Here is a 23,348-nt window from a genome sequence, read left to right as displayed (position 1 = left end):
TTCATTCCTTTTGTAGCAAAAAATGGATTGGTATTCACTCTATGTTGTTTGCTTTCAGTTCCTAATCGCTTTTCTTCATCACCAAGTTATCAACAAAGAAACACCTGCACCGAAAGAAAAAGAACGGGTTCAACAGTTTCGTCACTTGCGTACACAAGTTGAAAAGCTAAACTCTCCTAGTACTTTTGTAGAGTATTCCAAGGCTAAAAGACGTTGCCTAGATTTGGAACGGGAACTGGAGTTGTTCCAAGGTATGATTGTATTGGTTATCTCTACGTTTCAGTTTATCGTGTCGGAAAAGTTTCCAGGCTTCAACAAGTGGAAGTATACAAAAAGTGGAAGAATAGGGTTAGTTGGTTCTATCGTGTAAGTCAAATTGCGTGGTTTGTTCAAACTGTACTAAAAGTTTTTTGGTAGATTTCTGTGTTGTTGTTATCTTTGTTGTTGAGTCGTTGGTGGAGTCGAAGTGTATATCTTTCTTGTGGTTGGATATGGCCGCTGGATGGTTGGTTTGTACATAAGGCAGGCGTTTGTGCGGTTCCTAGTTGGATATGGGGAACGGTTTGTGAACGAGCAACGTTTATTTTGTTTTGTTATTTGCTGGGTAGTATAAGACGTATTCGTGAACCAAAGCGTCTCGACGAAAGAAAAGTTGTATAGAATAAAAAGCACAAGTTGATGATCCTTGTGACCCCAAAGAATAGTATTATTAATTGAATATTGTGGGTCTTGAGTTCCATGAACACTTGGAAAGAGAGACTGCGTGCAGGTATCGATAAAATGAGCGAGTCCACTAAAGTATTGAGTGACGAGTTGAGACACAAATTGGAAGAATCATCTGGAAAAGGAGTAGAGTCGGTACAGGTGAGTCCACAGTTGGTACAGCGACTAGAAAGAGCTCTTCAAGAGAAAGAACTCCAGTGTGAGGCACTGTTTCAGGCTAAACAGAGTATGGAGTTGAGTATAAGACAGGTAGTGAATATGTTGTTATAGTGGTTAGAGTGTAAAGGAATGAGATTGGGTTTAGATTATCACTGGCGAGAACCAAGCAGATGTATTTTTGCAACTACAAAGCAGTTTGGAAGAAGAGAGACGAACAAACAGACAGTGTGTGGAAGAAAAGGAACGTTTATCACTATGTAAGTTTGTTTTCGTGGATATCTGTGAAAATTTCTGAAGAACAATAGTGTTGCAAGAGCAAAGCCAAGTGGAAAGAGAGTGGAGAGAGAAAGTGGACAACTTGGAAGAACAACTTGCACAGTGGAAGGAAAAGGCAGTTGAGGTTTCCAAGTTGAAGTCAGAAAAGGAGGAAATCATTTCGAACCTTGAAAAAGAAGTAGAAACACTGAAACAAGACCGAGAAGACTTGGACGAGTCCAAACAGCGAATGGAAGCCTTGCAAACGCAATTAAGTCAAGTCAAATCAAAAGCAAAGGAGTTTATTCACTCGAAGCTCTCCGAGATGAGAGCAGAAAACGCTTCGTTGAAGGAAATAATCGCGGCAAAAGAAGAAGAAATAAACAAGTTGAAGCAATCGAATGTTGTTGCTGTGGAGACACCGGAAAATTCTTTGGATAACGAAACGAGTCTACAGAATTTCGCAGCTTCTCAGAGACTCGTTGAAGAATGTAAAAGTGTACTATCGTCTGTAGAGATAGAGTCGGAAGAATATGATTCCTATTTCCAGGGTCTTTCTGAACTTTGTAGGAACTTGTGTTCAACGTTGGATGTTTCTGATAGAAATTGGGTGGAGAGTTCAGAAGCCATGGTTGGTACTCAGGTTGAGAAATTGAAGAGATTGCTTGCTTCCATTGGTGACAGTCGTTTTGAGAATATACACAACAAGCTAATGGAGCTCAAACAAATACTGATACAACTTGAAAGCGAATTGTTTACAAAGGCCAGGTCGAAGCCTAGTTGTGAAGAAATGGAAATACAGACAGAAGATCCCCAGGCAGCACACATAAGTAGAGATATTTCCACATCCCAGGAAGAAAGCCATGTTTCGACAGAAAGACAAGATCAGTTGGAGAAGTTAAGAAAGGATTTGGAAAGTGAGAAAGAACGTGAAGAAGAACTCAAAAGAGCCCTAGAAAAGTTGAAAACGATTGATTCCAAGAGACGAGATAAATTAGCTATTCTTCAGAAGGAAAAGGATGAATTGGACTTGGCCTTACAGAAGCTTACTGAAGAATACAATTCTTTGCAGGAAACCAATTCTTCGTTGGAAAGAAAATGGAAGGAAGCGGAAGAAGAACGCGTTTCCTTAAAGAGTCGATTATTCTGTGATAAGAATAGCAGTATGAGCGGCAACGGTTGTGGGAATCCAACATCAACGGAAGAAACTTGTTCCATCTCCCAAGTTACCGTTGATATTGAGGAAGAACGCGGAGAATGTGTTCGTTTATTGGATGAAATCGATGAAATTGTAAAATATTATCGTAATCATGTGAATACTTGTTCCAATAGTTTAGAAAGTCTGGAATCCCACATTTTGAATGAAATGGAAAGTCATCATAGCATGGAGGACGCATCGGAATCCCAAAGTTTTATTTTACAGTTACAAAACGAGTTAAAAGCTATCCAACAAGTACTTGCAAGTACAAGAGAAGACAAGGAAACTTTAGAGAAGAGTATATCACAGAGGGAGGATGAACTTGAAGCTCTTAAAGAAAACTTTCGTAATGCTATGCAGAATTTTTCCAAAGAGAAGGAAACCTTGGAGAAACGATATGAAGAGCATTGTGAGTCTTATCGAATACAAATCAAGCAAATGGAGGATGAAAATCATTCTTTAAATAGCACAGTGCATCAAGTAAGTGTTTGATTGGAATGATGTATATTTTAACCACCAATATTTTCTAGTTGAAATTGGAGTTGGCTGCTCAAGAAGAAAGCTTATCGAAGAAACAATCTGCTATTGGCAATTTGGAGTCGTCTTTGGAAAGAGAACATCGAACCGTAGAGGATTTGAGAGAACAAATTGCGAGGATCAAAGATGAATTTCTAAAGTATAAGGAAAAGGCAAGAGCAGCACTCGGCCAACGCGATAAAACTATTCGAGATGTAGACAATCTTTTGGAAAAAACGAATGAAGAATATCGCACAGAATTGGATAACCTCAAACTGCAAATAGCACAATTAGAAGAAAGAATTTCGCAACTCGTTGAAGAGAAAGAAACTTTGTTGGAACAAGAACGAATGGAAGCAAAAGAACGAGAGAAGCAGTTAGAAGAAGAATTGTCACATGTGAAGGAAGAGAAATCCAAGAGACTCGAAGAAACCTTTTCAACATTGACTGAAAGAGAATCCAAAATATTGTTCTTGGAAAGCCGATTGGAAGATTCGCATATACAAATTCGTCGCTTGGAAGTGAGCCTTGACCAAGAATCTGGTCGTTTGCAAGAAGAGCGTCAACGATGGGAACAGAAAGTAGAAGAACTCACATGGCAGAATTCGGATTTGCAAAATAAGATACAAAGTCTTCAAAGGGAACTGAGTCGATGGAAAAGCGTTAACAATTCCTCTTCTTCAAATCTTGTAGGCTTATCCAACACTGGAGATCAACATCAAATGAACACGACGACATTCGTTGCAGATTCACGACAATTACAAGACGCAGAGAGTGATTTGAAACTGTATGAGGAACAATTGGAATTTTTAAAAAAGGAGTTGAGAGACTTGAATAACAAGTATCAAGCAGCACAGAAACTAAAGGAGGATATTACATTTGAGTATCTGAGAAACGTATTTTTACGTTTTTTACAAACAGACGATTGGGAAACTTTGTTACCTGTAATATCTCGTATCTTACAATTCACAGATGAGCAAGTAGAAGACATTCGTGAGAAACGGAAACAACTACACTCACAGTTACTAACTGGAATCCGAAGTGCCTTTAAGAAATGAGCCCTTTATGTATTATATGTGTGACAGTCTCATTGTATGATGCCCTTAAAGCTCTTCCCTTTTCTCAAACAATATATATTGACCTAAAGTTAACCAAACAAAGACAATTTGACGTTCATCAATCACTATAAGTTCACCTGGCGTCCACTGTGGCATCAAAGGTACTTTTCCAGCAACTTGTTGAAAACTTGGCTTTTCGGCTTCAGTACCAGTGGCTACTGGAACAAGTATTTGTGCTTCTGCATTAAAACGTTGAATCCCACCCAGATTAGGAATAACCCTTTCCAAACCTAGTCTCAAAAGGTCACTTCCTGGTGCTTCAGGATCCACTAAGGAATCAACAGATATATCACAACGAAAGGCAATTTCTCCCTTGGCAATGCCTTGTTCGGTCTCCGAAGTTTTTACAGCAAAGAGAGTTACATCTTGATAGTGGATATGAATCGTTTCCACAGATTGCTGGGAAGTCTTTCCTAATTAGAGTTTTACAAAGCTTCAGGATTAGTTGGAGTACTGTAACCTACCTGCCCATAAACCTCCCAATCGAAACTGTGGCATCCTAACTTTAAGCCATTTTATTTCTTTCCACACTTGCTGAGCCTCGTCATTGTTTCCTTTGAGCTTTAAAGTTTCGTATTGTTTCCTCTTCCGTTCCAACAAAAACAAGGGATCCTGAGCAGTCACTTGTTCTATAGTCTCTCTTACTTGTGCTACATCTTCTAGTCGCTTTGATTGGACGACTTGTTCCAACTTGCGCTTTTCTCGAAAATACTTAGCTCTTGACTTTTCCAAAGCTGTCACGTCCAACTCTAATTTGGGTTCTGCTTGTTGTTGACAACTCTTCCAACATTTATTCCACTTGTCTGTATATCTCTTTCTTTGTTTACATATGGCACCTTGTTTGTGTGCAATAGGGAAATGAAGTTGTGGAACAACACCCACGAAGGAAAACCAACAACCGTTTGCCATTATCTGAAAATAACAAAAAGTCATTGCTTTCATTTATTACATCGCTTATGGTTATTTCCATGCTTTTCATTCGTGAGTATCCGTGTGTATATATAACCTACCAATAACGACAAGATAAACTCGATAATATTTACGATTGCAGTATTTGCTGTCTAATGTATTCCTAAAAGACAGCACTGATGGGATTGGGCTGTCTAATTTCGTGAATCTTTCATTGTTCCGTTCCTTTTGTACTCTTTTATCAAAATTCCATTTTGGTATGTCTGATAATCATTCTGCAGAAAGTGTTCGAGTAGTGGTTCGTGTTCGACCTCTCATATCTGTTGAACAAGAACAAAGTGTTGTACAAGTGCAAGGAAACAATGTAATATATGTACAAGACCCCGATGCTGCCAAAAAATTCAGTTTTGATAGAATTTTCGACTCGGATACCAAACAAGCAACTGTCTTTGAAGAAATAGCAAAACCTATAGCAAATGATGTGATGCAAGGATATAATGGAACTATATTTGCTTATGGACAGACAGGTTCCGGTAAGACTTTTACTATGCAAGGAAAGGAAGATGGCATTCGTAGCAATGAACCTGCTGCAAAGCAATCCAGAGGTATTATTCCTTTGGTATTGGAATATTTATTTGAAAGAATGGAGCAAGACAAAAGTGGAAAGAATATGGTCAATTATACCGTCAAATGTTCTTATTTGCAAGTTTACAATGAGATGATTACAGACTTGCTCTATTCCGGTACACCGCATCCATTAAATATTAGAGAAGACTCCAGGAGAGGAGTCTACGTAGATGGAATAAGTGAAGAAGTAGTCCAAGGACCACAAGAATGTTATCAATTGCTGATGAAAGGGTTGCATAATAGAGCAGTTGGTGCTACTGCAATGAATCAAGAAAGTTCTCGTTCTCATGCAGTCTTGACTCTGACCATCGAGAGAAATGAGTGCAAAGAAAACAAAGTTTGGACGAAACGAGTATCTAAACTTAATTTAGTAGATTTGGCAGGTTCCGAAAGACAAAAGAAAACAAACACGACAGGAAAATCGTTAAAAGAAGCTGCCAACATAAATAGATCTTTATCAGTCTTAGGTTACGTCATAATGGCGCTAGTTGACGTGGCTGGAGGAAGAGAAAGACATATCAACTATCGAGATTCGAAATTGACATTTCTGTTAAGAGACTCTCTGGGTGGTAATGCAAAGACTTGCATAATAGCAACCATCAGTCCAAGTGAGAAGAATATAAGCGAGACCATATCCACTCTCAAATTTGCACAGCGAGCCAAGTGCGTAAAGAATAGAGCAACCATTCAAGAAGAAACCAGTGGCAATGTTATGCAACTACAAGTGGAAATCAAAAGACTACAGGAATTTGTCAGACAACTGCTTTCTGAAAGAGAACAGCTGGTTAATCATAGCAATCAATCTACTCCTAATGGAAAAGCTCCAGCATTGGTTACGGTAAAGAGACAAGATCTGGCTATTCATAGTCCACCGCTTTCAAATGAAGAATCCAATGAAGGACAACCAGAACCGCAAGATGTTTTGGTTTCTGGTGCAGCTGTAAAAGAATTGCAACAAATGTTGATATTGACGGAACAACGAGGAAGAGAAACCGAAGATACAAAACGTTATTTGGAAACTCAATTAGAAGATATTACCAATCAGTATAGAAGATATAAGGATTCGATACGTTCCATTCACTTAGTATTGAAAAAGGTTGTATCTTTCATGCAAGAATTTACTCCTCAAGGTCATCATGAAAGAATGAACTCTGAAGTGATTGATATGGATAGTTCTACTGTTTCGTCATCGGGTTCCGTAGAAGAAGAGGAAGAAGAAATTCAACAGCTCGAGGAAACAGCAGAATATCTTCAAAAGGGTTTGACAAGGTTCAAACAATTTGTGGAAACTAAGAAACGAGAAGTCAGTAACCTTCGAGAAGAAGTAGGAGAAAAGCAAAACTGTCTCTCCAGTTTAAGAACACAAATGGAACAACTTACTTCTGCAACTCCTGCTCATTCTCGTGACCATTCTCAGCAATACGCCTATTTCCGTTCTCAGGTAATTGAAAGTATCCGGACAAACGTCGATGATGATTCCTTCCAACCCAATCTTTGGGACCCAGAGAAACTAGCAGATGTTGAATTTTTACAATATAAGATTGCCGAGATTCTACAAAGTGAAGCCTACAAGGACGAACTCATACAAGGAATTTTAGCAGAAAAAGTGAGTCTCATTCTTTTATCTTTAGTGGCAAATATAAACTTAAAATTTTCCAGGCAAGAATAGAATCTCAACGAGATGCTGCTCAAAGTGAAGTCGACCGTATTCTCCATTCCTTAGAGATAGAGAAAGAAAATTCTAAAATGCTTGAAGATCAGTTGAAGAAGATGCAGAATAATCAAGACCATCAGGGTATAGGAGAGGAAGCCTTAAGAAAGAAGCTAATACAATCTGAAAGTAAAATACAATCCCTTGAAAACTTTCGAAAGCAGATGCAACGACTTGTTGATCAACAGTCCATAGAAATACAAACTTGGAAGAAGCGTGCTCAAAGTGTTTCTGAAGAATTGGTAGCAGCTCGAAAGGAATATGAAAATCATGAACGTTCTAGAAGCGAACAATTGCAGCGTCTCATGAACGAATTGATCAAGCAAAGACGACAAATTATTTTAGCAGAAGAACGTATAGCAGCTGCTAGTGTTATTCAGAAAGAAATTCAACAACATTTTGATCAAGGTCAATATTTACGTGAAGGACGTGGAGGAGCTATTTCATCTTTTGTGAATGGTCTCGAGTATATTGCTGAACAAGTCATTTCTAAACTTTTCGGTGCAACACGTCCTAACAACCCTCATTATGGCTTGGCAGGTTCAGTCATCAATCACAGCAAGGACATTCCTTTGGAGACCATGACCAAATTGGGAGGAGAACTTGAACAAAGTGCAAAGGCTGCAGAAGCTGCATTATCACGAATGGATCATAATATTGAACTGTTTTCTCATTCCCGTTCCTCTTCAAAAGATGCTTCAGAGACTATAACGGTATAAATCCATACCTTTGGTTTTCGCTTTATAAATGTTTGATTTTCTAAACAACCGGCAACTGAACATGGACTTTATTTGAATACCTTTCCTTGATTCACTGGTTTATTGGTAATGGAACTAAAGTCACCATCCCAAGCAAAGAAGTTTTCTATCAAGGTTCTGTCCTTCGCATTATTTGGATCCAACTTACTAAACTCATAAGCATCAAAGTCGACTCCCTCCTTCATATCCTTCGGTATATCTTGACCTACAAAAAGCCATACACCATGTATTTCGACGGAACCGGCGGGACCACTTTGCCCAAAAAGTAAAATACTTCCAAAAGTACTCTTTCTCAAAGACTCCAATCTTTGAAACCATCCAGAAACCAGATTAGCGGACATGAAAGTCTTCTCCAATTCATCGTTGTATTTGTACTTGCAATACCACAAGGAAAGTTGTGAGGGATTGAAGTGTTCCCAAAACCAAGGCAGCGCTTCAGTTCTAGTATCCGTATTACTATATTTACGTTTCCATTCATTCATATCCATAAGTTCATTACTAAATCCATTCACATGGGAGCTTTGAGAAATTGTGCTTTCGTGTCCTTCTTGTACAGTTGATGCTGTTGCAGTTTTCTGACCAACCAATGGTTCCGTACAAAACTCCACACTACCAATCACTCTTTGAAATGATTGCTTATTCAGACAAGTATGCAACCAACGTAACAAGGAGGTATAAGCCGCTCGAAAACTCTTCCCCAAGGCGATACGAAATAGTGGTACAATATAACACACGGCAGTGATATCCGCCAAAGTAACGCGCTCTCCAACCAAGTAAGTGTTGTGCAGTAAGTGTAACTCCAAAACGTCCAAATAACGTTTGATTTGTTGCTTTGCCTTTTCAGCTTCTTGTTCTTGGAAAGAAAAGTTTCCTGGCATGAAATAGGGATATAATAAGACTGGATAATGTTTCGCAAATGCGTCTTCTGCAAAGGAAATCCACTGCTGCACTTGGCACTCTTCATAGAGAGAATTTCCACATAAACCCTTGTCCGGACGCAATTTTGCGAAATACCAGGCTATAGCGGGACTCTCAGAAACAGGACCTTGAGGAGTTTCCAAAGCTGGAATCTTGTGTATAAAGAATTGTTAAAGTCAGTGAATGCAAAAAGACACGATGAAAAAAAATCAAACTTACCTTTCCCAAGGGAAATAACTTTAGAAATTCTGGACTCTTGTTGTCCTTTCCCATCTCGAACTTAGGAACTTGAACTGATACTTGTGCATATTCAGCAGCAATAAGCGCTTTTTGAGCTCGTGGGTTGTTTGGATACGTATAGAGTTTGTACATTTGAAGGAAACAACTCAACAACCAAAACGCCGGCGACGACTCGATATGCAAAATCGATTCCGATGCTTTGGAGAATGATGATGAAGGCCATCTTTCAAATATATACAAGTCTCTCTGTATTAGTAATTGAATGCTTTCATAGTAAAGCAGTATTTTACAGTCCAACGCATTGCAAACAGATACTCTAGGGTGAATAGAAGGTGTTACTATTTGTTTGATAAGCATATTCGAACAGGCACCTGTAAGTCTCCTTCACCAATGAATAACTTGGAGTGGAACGAGACAAACTATTTTCTCATACAGAACAGTTTCCAAAGACACAAAACCCTTACGAATAGAATCATCGGCTTTCAAAGACAATTGACAAGTTTCAGAAACGAGAGTCCTTCCTTCTTTCAAACGCTGTTCACAAGTCTCTAGACGCTGTTGAACCGTTAAAGGATGGTTTGTATCGCTATATGAATATATTCGAATAAATAAAGGTGGAATCCTGTCCAATTCGAAATTCTGTACACTAACTGCACACAATAACTCTACAAGAATCATATTAGAGACATCGATATTCTCAGAACAGGTTAAAGATAAAATTTGCAGATAATATCGAATGCTCCTTAAATGAACGCTGCTATGTACAAAATAATGTTCAACTGCTTTGTAAAAGTCCCTTGCCAGATTGGAGAAGATTTTCGCTTCATATATATGCTCAAGTACTATGCATAGTTGTTCTATATACCTATAAGGACTTTGAAACAATGCCAATCCTATAATCGTATCTAGTAAAGCACTTCGCCAAATACACTTGCAGTTAATCCTCGAGTCATTCTCCTTTGCCTTCTCAATTGGAATACATTCTGAAACAAAACAACTTGTATGGTCGGTATTCACTGGACACAATCGTAGCCATTCCAACAGACACTTTGCAGTATGAATGACTGCTTCAAACGATGAACTTGTACAATATGTCACAAGATATTGAATGTACAATTTCAAGAGAGGAAAGTATATGGGTTGGAAACAATTACGCTCGTAATATAAACATTGATATCCAAAAATAGCCAATTCAAAACTCAAACAAGACAAAACTGACTGTGATGTTATATAAACCAAATGATTCTCTTCACTTCTGCAACAAACTTGTAAACTTAAAGATAAACGGTGTTCCTCATATTTTCTTCTGCGAATGTCAAACAACAAAACAAAAGCTCGTGGAAGGCTTTCAATCACTTGTTCATCATTTGAAGAAAGAAAAAACTTGAACATGAGCAGCAACTTGTGTTGTTCACTAAGATACAAAATATTTCTCTCGACTGGGTCTATTGAGTTGCATGTTTTGAAAAGGCATTTGTTCACCAATTGAGGAAAAATCAAAACACTTCTTCGGACAAATTGAGGATTCCGAATACCTAGTCTTTCAATGCTCCATGACAAAATAGGCAAATCATTTTGGAAGAATTCAAAGGCCTTCATATAGTATTTGAAGATAAGACCCAAGTTGCAGTCTTCACATAGCATTAGATTAGAAACTAAGAACGCAACTGAATAGCGAAACAAAGGATTGGGATCTAAGAGACACATCAACAACTTCTTTAAGGATATATCGCCAAGGCACAAGTCTTGTGCGTGATAAGTCAACACGTTCAACGCCTTTACACGAATCAAGCCACTCGAGTCATACAACAACGACAATAAGCAGTCGACAACATGTCCTGTTAACCTTGTGTTGGTCTTAAAGTAATACAGAAGCATATCAATTACATGAACGAATGACAGTCGTATATGCAAACAAGAATCCTCAGCAAGTTGAACCAAAGAGCCGGCTACTTCAAGAGCAACAATACCTTTGCTGTTATTCAACTTGAGTTTCTGAAGAAGTGAATGAAGATAGTCCCAACTACTAGTTATAATAGGATTGGAAATAAAAGAATATTTCTCCGGTCTGATACTCTTCCTTAAAAAAGCCTGTAGAATAATAAAATTGGGCCTGAATAACAGTTTTTCTAATAACTGAAGTCCTAATTGACGAACTAAACAAGAAGGATCGTTGCATACTTTCAATGCAATGATTAGAAACGAATGATGAAGAGCCAATGGCTGCCTTTTCATCGGAATAGCAATGAATACGTCTACGAGCTGCAAAAGATGCTTCAAAATAAAATAACGAATGACTTTTGGTTGTCGAATAAAAAGACTGGGGATCAAATATTTCAGCAACAAAAGCAAACGTGAGCAAAAGTCTTCTCCACTCTGTCTGACCCAGTAGAAGAGAGAATCGATGCTACATAACTTTACAAGAGCACTCTCGTCCTCCATAGAAATAGTAACAAGAGTATGAAAAAAAGAATCAACTATAGAACGACCTGACCAGCAATATCGAAATAAATAGGCCCTCCAAGCACGTTTCTCTACGTCCGACTGGTAAGAAAGTTGAAGAGCAGATTGCAGAACATCCTTATCGTAACTTTGTATAGCTGAGGCATAATACAATATACGTCGAATGAAAAGAAGACCATAGAGAGAAGTTGAAGAAAAAGTACGATAGGAAAAGTTCTCAACTTTGCGACACCAAACGATATTACACGTTTGCAAAAATATTTCGCGTGGCTGAAACAAGTGTAAAGTTTCAATATTATTTCGTATGAAGAATGCTTCCACAGTTTTCAACTCAAAGTGACTCAGTTCCCTACAGGACAAGATATCATTGTCCTTGTGCATAACTCTATCGATAATGTAAAATAAAGTTGAGTCAACCAACCATAATCCCTTTGGTAAAGAATTGAGTTTTGTGGATTCCTTTCTGCTTATAACCATAACAAGATAGTCATAAGTAGAGCAACTGAAATCTTTAATCAACGCGAACTGCAGAATATATTTTGCGAGTAAACCAGAAACAAGACAGAAATCCAACAAAACCAGTGAGAAAAGTAAAAGACATAGAGATGATTGACATATAGCTCAAGTACACTATAAGAGACACAAAATCAATACCATTAAAGTCTGGTTGCGTCATAAGATAAAACAAACTGTAAAGAAAGACGTATAGTCCTGAAGAACCTGCGCTGAAAAATGAATAAAACCACCAACGATAATCTTCACCACATAAACGCAAATAACACAACACGATACTAATCTCAGCAGAAGTTACAATCAATAAAATGAAAACAATAGAAAGAAACCCGAACATGTAATAAACTTCGTTTTGCCATAAGCTGCCAAGTATAAAGACGAGTTGAATGAAGACAGACCCAAATGGCAAAACTCCTCCGATAAGAACTGACAAAAGAGTGTTGTTGTACCAAGGCTGTCGAGGTATCTTTCTAGGAATCTGATTGACTCGTACTGGAAATTCGTATGATGGCCTTCTTCTTCCAAAGTAACTTCCTAGAAATACCAGTGGAAGCGATATGCCAAACCATAAAAATAAGATGAGAACGAGCGTCGAAAATGGAACAGTATCGTTGGATTGCGATAACCACATAAGAAAATTCAAACAGAAGAATATTAAAAAGATCAGACCAGGGAACAATATGGCTGTACCTAAAGCAACTCGTTTCCAAAACAAACCACCAAAGGACTTGTAAAGACTTGAAGAAACATAGCCAGCAATAACGCTAGTAAGAATCCAAAGAGATACCATCGCACTTAATAAACCCCCTCGATTGGCGGGGGAAAGAAATCCAATGAGAGCAAAAAGTAGAGTAATACAGGCAATGGATAAAACATGTGCACCGGTGCCTATAGCAACACAAAATAAACTAAGATAAGGAGGACTCCGAAATACATCACCATGAATGAGCTAAACTGATTTCAATGGAAAAAGTAAAAACCAAAAGAGATACAAACCTTCCAACCAGTCTCTTCCTGAATCTCTTCTTCATCTTCAGGTTGACTGTAACGCAATAGATCTTTTCGAACTGTCCTAAGCATTATCATGCCAACTAATGCTGTCAGAAATAATGTAGTCAAAAGTGAGTTGATTATAGAGAACCACTGAATTTCTTCCTGTTCTTCCGCAGCCTTTAAAAGAGGGTCCCATCTCGTCGCCCATCGAACGGGACTCTCTTCAAACTCCACGTTGTAAGTGAAATATACTGTCTTTCCTACAGAAACTTCTTCAAGACCTTCAGCACTACAGAAAGAAGGATCTTCAGGATCTCCGGAACGAGCCAAAGAGGAAGGCTGCACTTCAAATCCTACTATACGATACAAGTTTTCTGGGCCTGCAGCGTCAGGTCGATGGTATAACACTTTAAAATGAAGATGGTTGTACACATAAAATTGATCGTTGAGTGAATAACCCACAGGATATCCAAGTTGATAACTAGGGGCGAAAATGAGAAAACAGTTTGAGCAATAATGGACTGTACTTACTACTCGTCACCACCTTCTATTTGTGTTTGTTTCTTTACAACCAAAGGCATATTATCCAGATTGAGGCGGGCACGATAGTCTCTCCGTATCAGGTTCTTCAATTTAGCTACATCCTTCGAGTCTAAGGTTCTCGTACAAGCAACTTTACAAGACTCTGGAACAAGCATAAAGGCTTTGAACGGGGTCGACTTGGAGTGCTCACCCAAAAGTATCTTGAACCGAAGTGTGAAGTTCAAAATTCAATAGAACAAGAACTAGTCTTACCTGACCCACATTTAGAGTCTTCTCCTTCTCTTCTGGAGGTGAACAAAAAGGAAGAAAGTAAAAGTCATAAGGGACATTGCTCCTTGAAGAGGTCAACTTGTTTGCACGAATATCCAATTCTGCTCCTTGAGGATAATCGTTTGGATATATTCCGGGTATATAAAAAGCACTAGTTGCTACAAAGTATAATAACAAGGCCACTTGAAAGAGCTGACTCTTGCAAAAGTTCCGTCGGTCATAACTTATCCACATAACGTGGGACGTTTTCAATATTTCACTCAAGTTTATAAAATTGGACTGTTAGACTCAATGAATTCAGAAGTGATTACTGTAGGTAGAAAACAATTCAGTCTTACGTTTTACTCAAAACAGAAAAGGAACAAACATTTGAAGAAAAGGAAACAGCCAAAACAGCAGTTATTGCAAAGGATCTACTGGCAGTATGTTACTTGGATTCACCATGGTCTTAGTCTTAACTTTCTGAGTACAGGGAACTGCTGGAGGTACTGCGCAACTGTTAGTGGGACATCCGTTTGATACCATCAAAGTGAAACTACAAAATCAGCCTTGGGTACCTCCTGGACAAACTCCACAATATACCGGTGCAATAGATGCTGTAAAGAAGACTGTAGGAAAAGAAGGTTTGGGTGGTCTTTACAAAGGAATGGGAGCTCCACTAGCGTTTGTTGCAGTATTCAACGCAGTTTTATTCGCTTCCAACGGCCAAATGAAGAGAATCGTTCATGGTGAGGATGATAAGTCACTTATGACCATTCCAGAATTTGCACTGTGTGGTGCAGGAGCCGGCTTAGCGGTTTCCTTTGTAGCTTGTCCAACGGAGTTGATCAAATGTCGTCTTCAAGCTCAGTCTGCTGATTCTGCAACCGTTTACAAGGGGTAGTGCCATATTCTTTCTTTTCGACTGGGTTTGACAAAGTTTACTCAGGCCAGTTGATTGTGCTCGTCAAGTATGGAAGAGTAGAGGTACTCTTGGCTTGTTCAAGGGTCTTGGAGCAACGCTTGGTCGCGAAGTACCCGCAAACGCCATCTATTTTTCAGTCTATGAATATACCAAAGGTTTGTTTGTCCCTCAGGGTGGTTCGAAGGAGGATTTGGGTTCGGGAGCCTTATTGTTGGCCGGAGGAATAGCGGGATTGATGTTCTGGGGCACAGTAAGTAATAATTTGTTCAACTTGCTCTTCTATACTAAATATAAGAAAGGTTTATCCAATAGATGTTGTGAAGACACGAATTCAAACGGACTCTGACACACTACCCAAATTTCGAGGAATTGTCGACGCTACTAGAAAAATTGTTCAACAAGAAGGATTACGTGGATTGTACAAGGTAAGTGATGAAGTGAATGACTTTAGTATATAAACATTGTTGTTTTTAGGGGTTTCTTCCTTGTTTAGCTCGTGCTTTCCCTGCAAATGCAGTGACCTTTTTAACCTATGAAGCAGTTGCACACTTTTTAGAGAGACAGTTTGGTTTACGTTAAACGTCGTTTGCAGAACCATAAAAGTTATCTTTAAAAGACTATTTTAGTTGGTAATGCGCTTGATAAAATATTTCTTTAAAGAGAGTTTTATATCTACAAAACCGACTTCCTCCTTGTTCATCAGAGTCTGCCTCTGGAACAACTTTCTGGTTGTTCTGCTATCGTTCATTCGATGGGTGCAATTTACCCATTGGATATTTCACATTACGATTACGTAATCCATAATCAACCGATGATGAGGATAATGGGTTCGCAACCTATTTTGGGCTTTCCCGGATAGTCTCGCAGATAAGGACCTGAACAGGTGTTTCCCTCTTTTTCTCTAGCGCACACATCATGAGCCGGAGTCATCCATTAGGTGAAAATAATATTCAGAGAATACCTGCATCAGTTATTAACCCTAGGACGGGGAGACCTATAAGAACCGATGCAGATACCTTTCGTTGTCTTTCTGAAGAGCAACAGATGAGAGCTATTGAAGAAGAAATTTCTAATCCTAGGACAACTATCAATCCTGAAACGAATAGAGCTATTCTATTAAATGGGAATACTGCTCGAGAGCTGAGAGCACCAGGGAGATTGCCCAGGCAGGGAACACCTGCATCATTTCTTCTGTTTGACGGTCAATCAGTAGAGCCGAGTCAACACTTTTCGTCTCTCTCTGTAGAGCTACCATGCCATAGATGCTAGAAGAAATTCTTCCCCTCGTCAAAATGGCGCTATGCATCGACACAGAAACCATGAAAGACATGAAGAGTCTCCTGCTTCCACTGAACGCGTAGACAGTGAAACTGCCAATCGGATGAGTATCGACAATTCTGAAGACGGCCACCACATAGTAATTCGCAAACATGTAGCAGTCACCAGTCCAGTAACACCTGAAGAAAATGATCGTTCGCCCACTGTTGGAACTAATGAAACTGGGAGTCGGCGTGACACAGTTAATGGGCATGATGGATCAGTGTTAAGGGGGCCACGGAGACTAGAATATGATGACAGTAGCCAAGCGCAAAGCACAAACCTAGTTCCTAGCTCAAGAAGAGCGAACACTTCATCTGAAAGAGTTAACTGTGGATGTTGTTCTTTGATGTGATGCATGTTTTCTTGCGTACATTAAAATTTGTTGTTGCATGTGGTCCAGTTCTTTATTGTGCAAATGAGATTCCATTTCTATGGACATTCTCTCGAGGGAAATTATCATATTTCCCAAAATGCTGTTGGAAGAGGAGGATTCGGAAGCAAGTGTCTCACGAAATAAATGGAAAAAAGTAACGCAGAATGCTACTTTATGTTTAGCAGATAATCGTAGGATTGTAGCTATAGTTGTATTTGTTATCATACCAATTTGTAGTTTCACTTTGCTCCTTCTGCCTCAGGAAAGGAAACTAGTGTTGGATTTTCCACGTGGTTTCAACAAAGGGAGCATACTATATTCCGCTTGGAATAATTCCTTTTTATTAAGAAATTCCTCAGATATTTGTAACAACGATGAATACGTTCCTTCAGTTTCAAGTTTATTGAGAGGTGCCTCAGTCTTGTTGGCCTTGAATATCAGAAACGGAGGACACGTACTGCCACATATTGCAGTTGAAGTTCTCAAACTATCCAAGTATTTCCTTCCTGATAGTTTATTTGTCTCTATATATGAAAGTGGTAGCAAGGACACAAGTGGCCTTTGTCTGCACAAACTGGCTGAAGAGCTGAATATGCGAAATATACGACATAGGATAATTGTAAATGGCAGTATTGTGAGGGAAAGCAAGGAGAACAGGATTCACTTTTTGTCTCGCATTAGAAATGAAGTTTTGGAGCCACTCTATACTGGAAACTTTTCGGCAAAATATGTGGCGTTTATCAATGATGTTTTCTTTTGTGCTAATCAGATTACAAGGTTGCTTTTACATATTATTCATGGTGCAGATATGGTTTGCGGTCTGGATTATGGTTCTGACTTGAAATTTTATGACATTTGGGTCACAAGAGACATACATGGAGGTCCTGTCACAAATGCTGAAAATTGTTCGATCTTTCAGTCAAAATCAGACGTAATGTTGTGTCAGCAAAGAAAGCTTGTTCCCGTTTTCTCCTGTTGGAATGGTTTAGTGGCCATGAATGCTGATATTTTCTCAAAGAGTAATATTCGTTTTCGTTCGGTAGATAATATCCGAGGAGATTGTCCGGCTTCAGAATGTACGCTACTCTGTTTGGACTTGTGGAGAAATAACCATCAACTTGTCTATGTGGATCCAGAGGTTAAGGTAGCATATGATTCTACGGTATTTTCCAAAATTTTCTCACAGTCAGGCACAATCTTAAACAGAAGTATTATTGAAGTAATTCGAGAAGAGGAATTGAACAAATTTTTGCCACCTCAGTATTACTTCTGTGAGCCACTTCCCCCTTACTCTACTCGAGATGATCCAAACAGAGCTCGAGCATCTNGGTATCCAGTTTGAATCAATGTTTGGATCAGCTTGGAAAGCTCCTTCAAAGAACTGCTTCCCACTCCAGTGGAGCATTCTGTCCAGAACGCAGCATTCTTTTTTCGAAAAATTGAGTTTGAAGTACATTGATTTCTGCGCGATGGCAAAGTCACCTTTATCTGGTTTGAAAATTTGTGAATTTAACTTTTATTTTAAATCAGAGCTCAACTGTGCTCCAAATCTATTTAACGTTTCAGAATACTTCCAGTGATCAATCTCAATGTTGTTGGATGGGCAGAGTGTCTTTTATATAGCTACTTGTATGACCTGTTATGTACTCGTGGCTTACAAATAGAAAATGGATTGCTACTCATTTCATATTTTATGGTATGTGTTCATCGTGCAACAACCTAAGAAATGTTTCTCCTACAAGTGTTGTATGTGAAAGTTCTAGTAACTCACGAAGTAGAATGACACTACTCATGAGAGACAACTTATCAACAATGTAAAATATACAGATGTTCTATAGAGTGACCAATCAAAAATATCGATAAGCAATTAGGAAACACAACGCTTCACAGCAACAATCTCAGTCTTCAATCCCACCCACCATCAGTCGAGTGGGAGCAAAAATATCTCTTCTCAATGGCTAAAAACTCCAATGACTTTTGCCTATTTTGTTCTATGTTGGCATTCAATTCTTCTATATCGTTTCGCAGAGCTACTTTTTCCGTCAAAATAAGAAAAATGGTTTCACTTCGTAGGACACCTCTTTTTTGTTCTTCAGTAATACTTTCGTCTCTTGGAGAACATAAGGAGAAACTGTCCTTTCCCTCTCTGAAGGCAGATTCTTTTCGCCATCCCATAGACCTTGTCTCCACTAACTTATTACGCAGAGTAGTAGGGCTTGAGGTGATATCCAGGCGACTCATTAATCCTTTTATAGAGAAATTATTTCTCCTTGAGAATCTTTCCGTTGGGATCCAAGTTTCTAGTAGACAGTTGCCTGAGTTATATGCATTGTTGGTTCAGGCTTGTAGTATTCTGAACATATATCCCTATCCTTCTTTATTTTTGCGACAGAGTCCATATCCCAATGCATATACTCTTGCATTTCAAGGAGAGAAACCTTTTATAGTTATACACTCATCTCTGTTGGATATACTCACTGAAGCCGAACTTCAAGTAGTTTTAGCTCATGAACTAGGACACTTAAAATGTGAACATGGAGTTTGGCTGACGTTAGCCAACTCCTTTGCAATCCTCTGTAGTTCTTTTGGTGCAATAGGCTTTCCACTTTCTAATGTACTAGAACGTCACATGACAAAGTGGTTTCAAGCAGCGGAGTTCTCCTGTGATAGAGCCTCCTTATTAGTATCCCAGGATCTTTTCACAGTAACTTCTACTATAATGAAATTGGCTGGTGGGTCGTCTAGCATTCATCATCAGCTGGATGTGAGAGAATACATGAGACAGGCTGAGGAGTTTACAAGGGAATCAGAAAAAGGTTTTCTATCTCAAATAGCTTCGAAACAACTTGCTGAAGTGGCTTCGCATCCTCTTCCAGTTGTTCGTATAACGGAGTTGAATCGATGGTCGACTTCTTTGGAATATACAAGATTGTTAAGAACCGGAAGGCCTCTTGTGAAGGAGTGATTCGAAGGCATCTGGGTGCTTTGTACAAATAATTTTATAAAATTTCGATAAATAAGATCTTGTCGGCGTATTGACAGAAATTAATTGTCTACTTTAACCATTCATGTCACTTCATTACTCTTCTTTCATCTCCTTTTAGAATTTTGGACGGAAATGCCGGCTTTTGTGAGGTTTGGGTGTTTTACGAAAACATTTATCAAGACTTTTGACTCTGGACGTAAATGTATTCCCTTTCAGGAAGCTTTGCAGCGTCCTTGTATCTCCCAGACCTGTCGACGAAGCCTGAGGAACTTGTTTATAGTAGCGCAACGTTATCGAGTTCCCTATTGTACACCGATATACTGTAAGTCTCCAACTGACGAGATTAAAGAGAAAAGAGCAAAATTGTTGGTTGCAATATTGAGAAGTGTTTCCTCTATACTGTTTCGTCCTTTTGTATCGGTTGTAGTTTCCTTGTTGGCTCTGTCTTTTGGTTACCCTGTTGTAGCACTTGCAACTAAGGGAGAGGGCTTTGAACGTAAAAGTATTACTACCACTTGGTCCAAAGATTATGAATCATCGGCGAGTAGAAGCGTGGAAACTCAAACAATCATGGTAAAGAGTGCGAAAGTTTCGGAACAAAATCAGATCAAGCAAAGGACAAGCGGTAGCTCAAAAGAAGCCTCAAGTGCACCCAAAAAGATGCAACTTGCAAAGTCGGAAAAACTTATTACTTGGGGTTTGACGCTTCTTGTTTTTGCAGGAGTTTGTGTCGTGTTATATAAGATATCTTTGAAGGAGGAAGAAGAGGAAGCAAAGGCCATTGAAAGAGAATATGAAAGATTAGAACAGTTGAAGCGAGAATTTATCGAAACGGACGAGGATTCTCCCGTACGTGACGAAGACTTGTTGAGTAGTCTGCGCAAACGACTTGAAAATCAGACACAGGAGGATAGTCAAGGAACTTCAGAAGTAGATAGTGAAGCAAAAGACCCAAATATGAACATTGAGAGCGTTCAAGAGGAGTCGCATTCATCAGCATCTGTTGAAAGTGAGGAAGTTGCATCCTCAGAAAGGACATCTTCCACAGAAGGAGTTTCGATAGAGCATTTAGATATGCTACGGAGAATGTATGAAGGAACTTCTAAAAAGAATATCGAAGATGGAAACGGAAACCTAGACGTGAACAACGAAGATGGCAGGAACGCTGCCAATGATACCAAATATGATGAAAAGGACTCGAAAGATAGGAAGAATCATAGGGCTTGAGTCAGTATTCTTTCAGTTTGTGTTTAGAATTAGTTTCTCTAAAATAGACGTATATAAATCCTCTTTAGGGAGTATATTATGTATTGTAGTATTTCCTTCTTTGTGCTATAGTGATATGGATGTTATATATTCTCGTTTTCATGGTCGTTGTGGAATTTTTGTATCTCGAAATGAAGTCAAGTTGTGTCTGTTTTGTAGCCGACATATTTTCTTCCAGGCAGTCTTTTGTATTTTTGTCAAATAAGTGTATTCCCTCAAGTGGCAGTCATTTGGGTCGAAAAGGGAAGCAAAGGAAACCTGTTATAATAGCCGAGTCTTCTTTGTTTGACTTTCATAATAAGTCTGTTGAAGTGGATTCTGTGCAGTTTGGTTTGTTCCGTTCCAGACTAACAGACGTGTGCAAGTTTTGTGAAAGTCTCGACCAAGACAAGTTGGTAGACTTGCAAAGGCAGCTAAATACTATCTGCAACGACTTTGAAAAACTAGACGAGCTTTATCACCAATTATACGAGAAATATGAACAAGTTACACAGCACAACGAACAACTTATAAAACAAGTAAGACTAATTTTGTTGAGTGCCAACTGAGCATGTACAGAAAGGACTAGGTGGATGCCTTACAACGTAAGGTAAAGGAACTAGAGTCCGATATTGTCTATTTTCGAGGTGAATATTAACGAATTTGGCTTTGCAAGGGGAAATGGTGTTACTGGGCAAAGGGGTGTTACTTGCGTTGTAGTGTTCACTTAGATGGCCAACCTTGTTCTGAGCAACTCTTGCAAAAAAGAAACTGAAATTGGAAATGGTGATATTTGGAGATGGAACAGAAGGAGAGCAGCCAGTGACTTTGTTTTGGTAGAAGGTACCAACTCGTTGGACGCTGCTCCAGGTATTTCCGGCAGTCGATTCAAGACAAGAAGAGCAAGTATTTCAGAGTCCACGTCAGCGAATAATGTTTGTGTCAACGTTGGTCATAAAAATAAGAAGTCTTTGCCCCTAGTTTCCTACAAGAAGTTTGAGCTGCCATATTATGCCCCACGGACTTCCTCACCGAAAAGCCTTTTTGAACAAGTTGGTTTAATAAGGCGAAGTGCAAAAGTATGCCAAAAATATTTTTCAAAGCTCTTTGGACATACTCAAGAGAAGAACAAGCTGGAGAGTTCCTTTGTAGGCCCTCAGTGTTGTGAGCAAGACCAATATCGGGCTTCTAGTGAGGCCTCATCGCAAAATAATCGTCTTAAGTTAGATAGCAGTTCACAAACGAGTACTTGGTCGTTTTGTGCTCAACAAAATTTTCCTTCACCCGAGTCATTTCAGGTAGTAGGTGTCAATGAAACGAAACGTACACCGGAGCAAAGAAGTCCCGTGACTGATATTGCAGAAAGATCAGAGTCCCAATATCAATCAAACAACGTGTGTTATGGGTTGGATCGGTTTCTAAGAATTCTTTCAGGAATTGCTGGTGAAGAAATTACAACACAAGTGGTTGTTAGAGTTGGCGTCGAGAGCGTGCTTTCGATGCTTCCTCTTATTGTTTGGTTTCTCGTTTTTAATTTCTATCCTCGTTTATCTCTTTCCTGGCGTCCTTCTATCAATACCAATCTGCTTCCTAAACTGGAGGGTCTTTTACACTTTCCATATCGTTGGTTTGCCACGAGGTCCAGTAAAGCGGCAGATTTTGTAGCAGCGGTTCCTTACACAATACACGCAGTTCTGCCTGGCTTATTTTTTTTATATCTTCTTTTGACTGTAAGGAAAAGTTTGAATACATAATTTCATAGTTTCTAATATCTCATACAGGACGGCCGGAAGGAAGCATTTTGTTTTTTTGCATCTTTGGGAGTACTAAATACTTCAGCCGTCTTGACGCAAGTAAGCAATTCTATTTATTATGGGGTACTATCTTATGCAGAGTAGATTCTTTTTCCTTTTGCACCTCCTTGGTACTTTGAGTTGAATGGACTAGCAAAGGCAGAACACTGGATGAGTGGGAATCCTGGAGCTGCCTTGGCACGAGTTGATAAGCTTTTCGGTATTGTATTTTATCAGGAAACTTATACTACTCAAAATAGAATACCATTTGGTTCTTTTCCAAGTCTTCACGCTGCATGGCCATCACTTGTAGCATTTTGTTTTCCTACGCGTGGTTCTCATCTGTTCAAAGTTTTGGCGACTTGCTATGTTTGTTTGATATATTGGGCAGCTATGTATCTACAACATCATTATGTCATCGATCTGTTAGGAGGTACACTTTATGCCTATTTGACATATCGAATGGTTTTTGCTAGAAAATTGGATATTCCAAGTTTATTTTTCAAGACCCAATCAAATGACTTGACGGAGAAGGACTTGACCTATTCCTCTGGAAAGAGACCACCTTTGCAGCCAGCTTATAGCAGGAACGTGGTATCCTCAACTAGTCAGGATTCGTTGACTAACCAGAGAAAGTCTACCCATCACTTGGGACACTATTCTTAGTTCAAAGTTTTTCGATACTCCTACAACTGTTTATTTTTCGTTAATATAAAATTTGAAATGTTTACTACTTTATTTCTTGTTTCTTTCAATTTATTTTCTTTGGATATTTGTAAGATAAAAAGAAATATAAAGAGTCTTAAGAACTTT

General features: G+C 38.9%; 11 protein-coding genes across 11 annotated transcripts; 8 read left to right on the top strand and 3 right to left on the bottom strand.

Annotated features, from left to right (window-relative positions):
- The first annotated feature begins 2 nt into the window (after positions 1–2).
- Gasu_20600 (uncharacterized protein) lies at positions 3–687 on the top strand. The gene is made up of 3 exons (XM_005707061.1): positions 3–251; positions 302–366; positions 418–687. Exons 1-3 carry the CDS (start codon positions 23–25, stop codon positions 658–660), a joined length of 537 nt encoding a protein of 178 aa, XP_005707118.1. The 5' UTR covers positions 3–22; the 3' UTR covers positions 661–687.
- Positions 688–702: 15 nt separating this feature from the next.
- Gasu_20590 (uncharacterized protein) lies at positions 703–3,927 on the top strand. Its single transcript, XM_005707060.1, has 5 exons — positions 703–972; positions 1,028–1,139; positions 1,188–2,815; positions 2,866–3,831; positions 3,894–3,927. Exons 1-5 carry the CDS (start codon positions 739–741, stop codon positions 3,900–3,902), a joined length of 2,949 nt encoding a protein of 982 aa, XP_005707117.1. The 5' UTR covers positions 703–738; the 3' UTR covers positions 3,903–3,927.
- Positions 3,928–3,931: 4 nt separating this feature from the next.
- Gasu_20580 (uncharacterized protein) lies at positions 3,932–4,912 on the bottom strand. The gene is made up of 2 exons (XM_005707059.1): positions 4,434–4,912; positions 3,932–4,382 (listed from the first exon to the last, which is right to left on the bottom strand). The coding sequence occupies exons 1-2, from the start codon at positions 4,876–4,878 to the stop codon at positions 3,955–3,957; spliced, it is 873 nt and encodes a 290-aa protein (XP_005707116.1). The 5' UTR covers positions 4,879–4,912; the 3' UTR covers positions 3,932–3,954.
- Positions 4,913–5,122: 210 nt separating this feature from the next.
- Gasu_20570 (kinesin family member) lies at positions 5,123–7,979 on the top strand. The gene is made up of 2 exons (XM_005707058.1): positions 5,123–7,111; positions 7,165–7,979. The coding sequence occupies exons 1-2, from the start codon at positions 5,138–5,140 to the stop codon at positions 7,933–7,935; spliced, it is 2,745 nt and encodes a 914-aa protein (XP_005707115.1). The 5' UTR covers positions 5,123–5,137; the 3' UTR covers positions 7,936–7,979.
- A 2-nt stretch (positions 7,980–7,981) lies between these two features.
- On the bottom strand, positions 7,982–11,992 carry Gasu_20560 (elongation factor EF-1 gamma subunit). Its single transcript, XM_005707057.1, has 3 exons — positions 9,566–11,992; positions 9,112–9,514; positions 7,982–9,044 (listed from the first exon to the last, which is right to left on the bottom strand). The coding sequence occupies exons 1-3, from the start codon at positions 11,974–11,976 to the stop codon at positions 8,004–8,006; spliced, it is 3,855 nt and encodes a 1,284-aa protein (XP_005707114.1). The 5' UTR covers positions 11,977–11,992; the 3' UTR covers positions 7,982–8,003.
- A 39-nt stretch (positions 11,993–12,031) lies between these two features.
- Positions 12,032–14,182, bottom strand: Gasu_20550 (endomembrane protein-like protein). The gene is made up of 4 exons (XM_005707056.1): positions 13,897–14,182; positions 13,633–13,844; positions 13,105–13,582; positions 12,032–13,057 (listed from the first exon to the last, which is right to left on the bottom strand). The coding sequence occupies exons 1-4, from the start codon at positions 14,146–14,148 to the stop codon at positions 12,107–12,109; spliced, it is 1,893 nt and encodes a 630-aa protein (XP_005707113.1). The 5' UTR covers positions 14,149–14,182; the 3' UTR covers positions 12,032–12,106.
- Positions 14,183–14,192: 10 nt separating this feature from the next.
- Gasu_20540 (mitochondrial carrier (BOU / S-adenosylmethionine carrier)) lies at positions 14,193–15,479 on the top strand. The gene is made up of 6 exons (XM_005707055.1): positions 14,193–14,226; positions 14,274–14,336; positions 14,387–14,793; positions 14,843–15,068; positions 15,118–15,243; positions 15,293–15,479. The coding sequence occupies exons 1-6, from the start codon at positions 14,206–14,208 to the stop codon at positions 15,395–15,397; spliced, it is 948 nt and encodes a 315-aa protein (XP_005707112.1). The 5' UTR covers positions 14,193–14,205; the 3' UTR covers positions 15,398–15,479.
- Positions 15,480–15,712: 233 nt separating this feature from the next.
- Gasu_20530 (uncharacterized protein) lies at positions 15,713–16,530 on the top strand. The gene is made up of 2 exons (XM_005707054.1): positions 15,713–16,019; positions 16,081–16,530. The coding sequence occupies exons 1-2, from the start codon at positions 15,734–15,736 to the stop codon at positions 16,488–16,490; spliced, it is 696 nt and encodes a 231-aa protein (XP_005707111.1). The 5' UTR covers positions 15,713–15,733; the 3' UTR covers positions 16,491–16,530.
- A 12-nt stretch (positions 16,531–16,542) lies between these two features.
- Positions 16,543–19,567, top strand: Gasu_20520 (peptidase M48). The gene is made up of 3 exons (XM_005707053.1): positions 16,543–17,840; positions 18,078–18,207; positions 18,376–19,567. Exons 1-3 carry the CDS (start codon positions 16,570–16,572, stop codon positions 19,474–19,476), a joined length of 2,502 nt encoding a protein of 833 aa, XP_005707110.1. The 5' UTR covers positions 16,543–16,569; the 3' UTR covers positions 19,477–19,567.
- A 35-nt stretch (positions 19,568–19,602) lies between these two features.
- Gasu_20510 (uncharacterized protein) lies at positions 19,603–20,914 on the top strand. Its single transcript, XM_005707052.1, has one exon. It carries the CDS (start codon positions 19,630–19,632, stop codon positions 20,722–20,724), a length of 1,095 nt encoding a protein of 364 aa, XP_005707109.1. The 5' UTR covers positions 19,603–19,629; the 3' UTR covers positions 20,725–20,914.
- A 348-nt stretch (positions 20,915–21,262) lies between these two features.
- On the top strand, positions 21,263–23,347 carry Gasu_20500 (inositolphosphorylceramide synthase-like protein). Its single transcript, XM_005707051.1, has 3 exons — positions 21,263–22,472; positions 22,524–22,595; positions 22,641–23,347. Exons 1-3 carry the CDS (start codon positions 21,474–21,476, stop codon positions 23,199–23,201), a joined length of 1,632 nt encoding a protein of 543 aa, XP_005707108.1. The 5' UTR covers positions 21,263–21,473; the 3' UTR covers positions 23,202–23,347.
- Position 23,348: the final 1 nt, after the last annotated feature.

Source organism: Galdieria sulphuraria (genome assembly GCF_000341285.1).
Source record: "Galdieria sulphuraria unplaced genomic scaffold scaf_14, whole genome shotgun sequence".
In the NCBI taxonomy this organism is placed as follows: Eukaryota; Rhodophyta; class Bangiophyceae; order Galdieriales; family Galdieriaceae; genus Galdieria; species Galdieria sulphuraria.
This window is presented reverse-complemented; position numbering and strand designations above follow the sequence as displayed.

Coding starts and splice junctions, on each gene's coding strand:
- Gasu_20600 (XM_005707061.1), top strand. CDS start 23: ATGGATTGGTATTCACTCTATGTTGTTTGCTTTCAGTTCCTAATCGCT. Junction 252..301: donor GGAACTGGAGTTGTTCCAAG/GTATGATTGTAT, acceptor GTGTCGGAAAAG/TTTCCAGGCTTCAACAAGTG. Junction 367..417: donor GGGTTAGTTGGTTCTATCGT/GTAAGTCAAATT, acceptor GTTTTTTGGTAG/ATTTCTGTGTTGTTGTTATC.
- Gasu_20590 (XM_005707060.1), top strand. CDS start 739: ATGAACACTTGGAAAGAGAGACTGCGTGCAGGTATCGATAAAATGAGC. Junction 1,140..1,187: donor AAAGGAACGTTTATCACTAT/GTAAGTTTGTTT, acceptor GAAGAACAATAG/TGTTGCAAGAGCAAAGCCAA. Junction 2,816..2,865: donor TAAATAGCACAGTGCATCAA/GTAAGTGTTTGA, acceptor AATATTTTCTAG/TTGAAATTGGAGTTGGCTGC.
- Gasu_20580 (XM_005707059.1), bottom strand. CDS start 4,878: ATGGCAAACGGTTGTTGGTTTTCCTTCGTGGGTGTTGTTCCACAACTT. Junction 4,383..4,433: donor ATTGGGAGGTTTATGGGCAG/GTAGGTTACAGT, acceptor AACTCTAATTAG/GAAAGACTTCCCAGCAATCT.
- Gasu_20570 (XM_005707058.1), top strand. CDS start 5,138: ATGTCTGATAATCATTCTGCAGAAAGTGTTCGAGTAGTGGTTCGTGTT. Junction 7,112..7,164: donor AAGGAATTTTAGCAGAAAAA/GTGAGTCTCATT, acceptor AAAATTTTCCAG/GCAAGAATAGAATCTCAACG.
- Gasu_20560 (XM_005707057.1), bottom strand. CDS start 11,976: ATGCACAAGGACAATGATATCTTGTCCTGTAGGGAACTGAGTCACTTT. Junction 9,515..9,565: donor GTGTCTTTGGAAACTGTTCT/GTATGAGAAAAT, acceptor TCATTGGTGAAG/GAGACTTACAGGTGCCTGTT. Junction 9,045..9,111: donor AGTTATTTCCCTTGGGAAAG/GTAAGTTTGATT, acceptor TTTATACACAAG/ATTCCAGCTTTGGAAACTCC.
- Gasu_20550 (XM_005707056.1), bottom strand. CDS start 14,148: ATGTGGATAAGTTATGACCGACGGAACTTTTGCAAGAGTCAGCTCTTT. Junction 13,845..13,896: donor AGACTCTAAATGTGGGTCAG/GTAAGACTAGTT, acceptor CTTCGGTTCAAG/ATACTTTTGGGTGAGCACTC. Junction 13,058..13,104: donor AGGAAGAGACTGGTTGGAAG/GTTTGTATCTCT, acceptor AAATCAGTTTAG/CTCATTCATGGTGATGTATT.
- Gasu_20540 (XM_005707055.1), top strand. CDS start 14,206: ATGAATTCAGAAGTGATTACT. Junction 14,337..14,386: donor TTGCAAAGGATCTACTGGCA/GTATGTTACTTG, acceptor TTCTGAGTACAG/GGAACTGCTGGAGGTACTGC. Junction 15,244..15,292: donor GATTACGTGGATTGTACAAG/GTAAGTGATGAA, acceptor TGTTGTTTTTAG/GGGTTTCTTCCTTGTTTAGC.
- Gasu_20530 (XM_005707054.1), top strand. CDS start 15,734: ATGAGCCGGAGTCATCCATTAGGTGAAAATAATATTCAGAGAATACCT. Junction 16,020..16,080: donor ATCATTTCTTCTGTTTGACG/GTCAATCAGTAG, acceptor ACCATGCCATAG/ATGCTAGAAGAAATTCTTCC.
- Gasu_20510 (XM_005707052.1), top strand. CDS start 19,630: ATGCCGGCTTTTGTGAGGTTTGGGTGTTTTACGAAAACATTTATCAAG.
- Gasu_20500 (XM_005707051.1), top strand. CDS start 21,474: ATGGCCAACCTTGTTCTGAGCAACTCTTGCAAAAAAGAAACTGAAATT. Junction 22,473..22,523: donor TTTTATATCTTCTTTTGACT/GTAAGGAAAAGT, acceptor TATCTCATACAG/GACGGCCGGAAGGAAGCATT. Junction 22,596..22,640: donor CTTCAGCCGTCTTGACGCAA/GTAAGCAATTCT, acceptor TATGCAGAGTAG/ATTCTTTTTCCTTTTGCACC.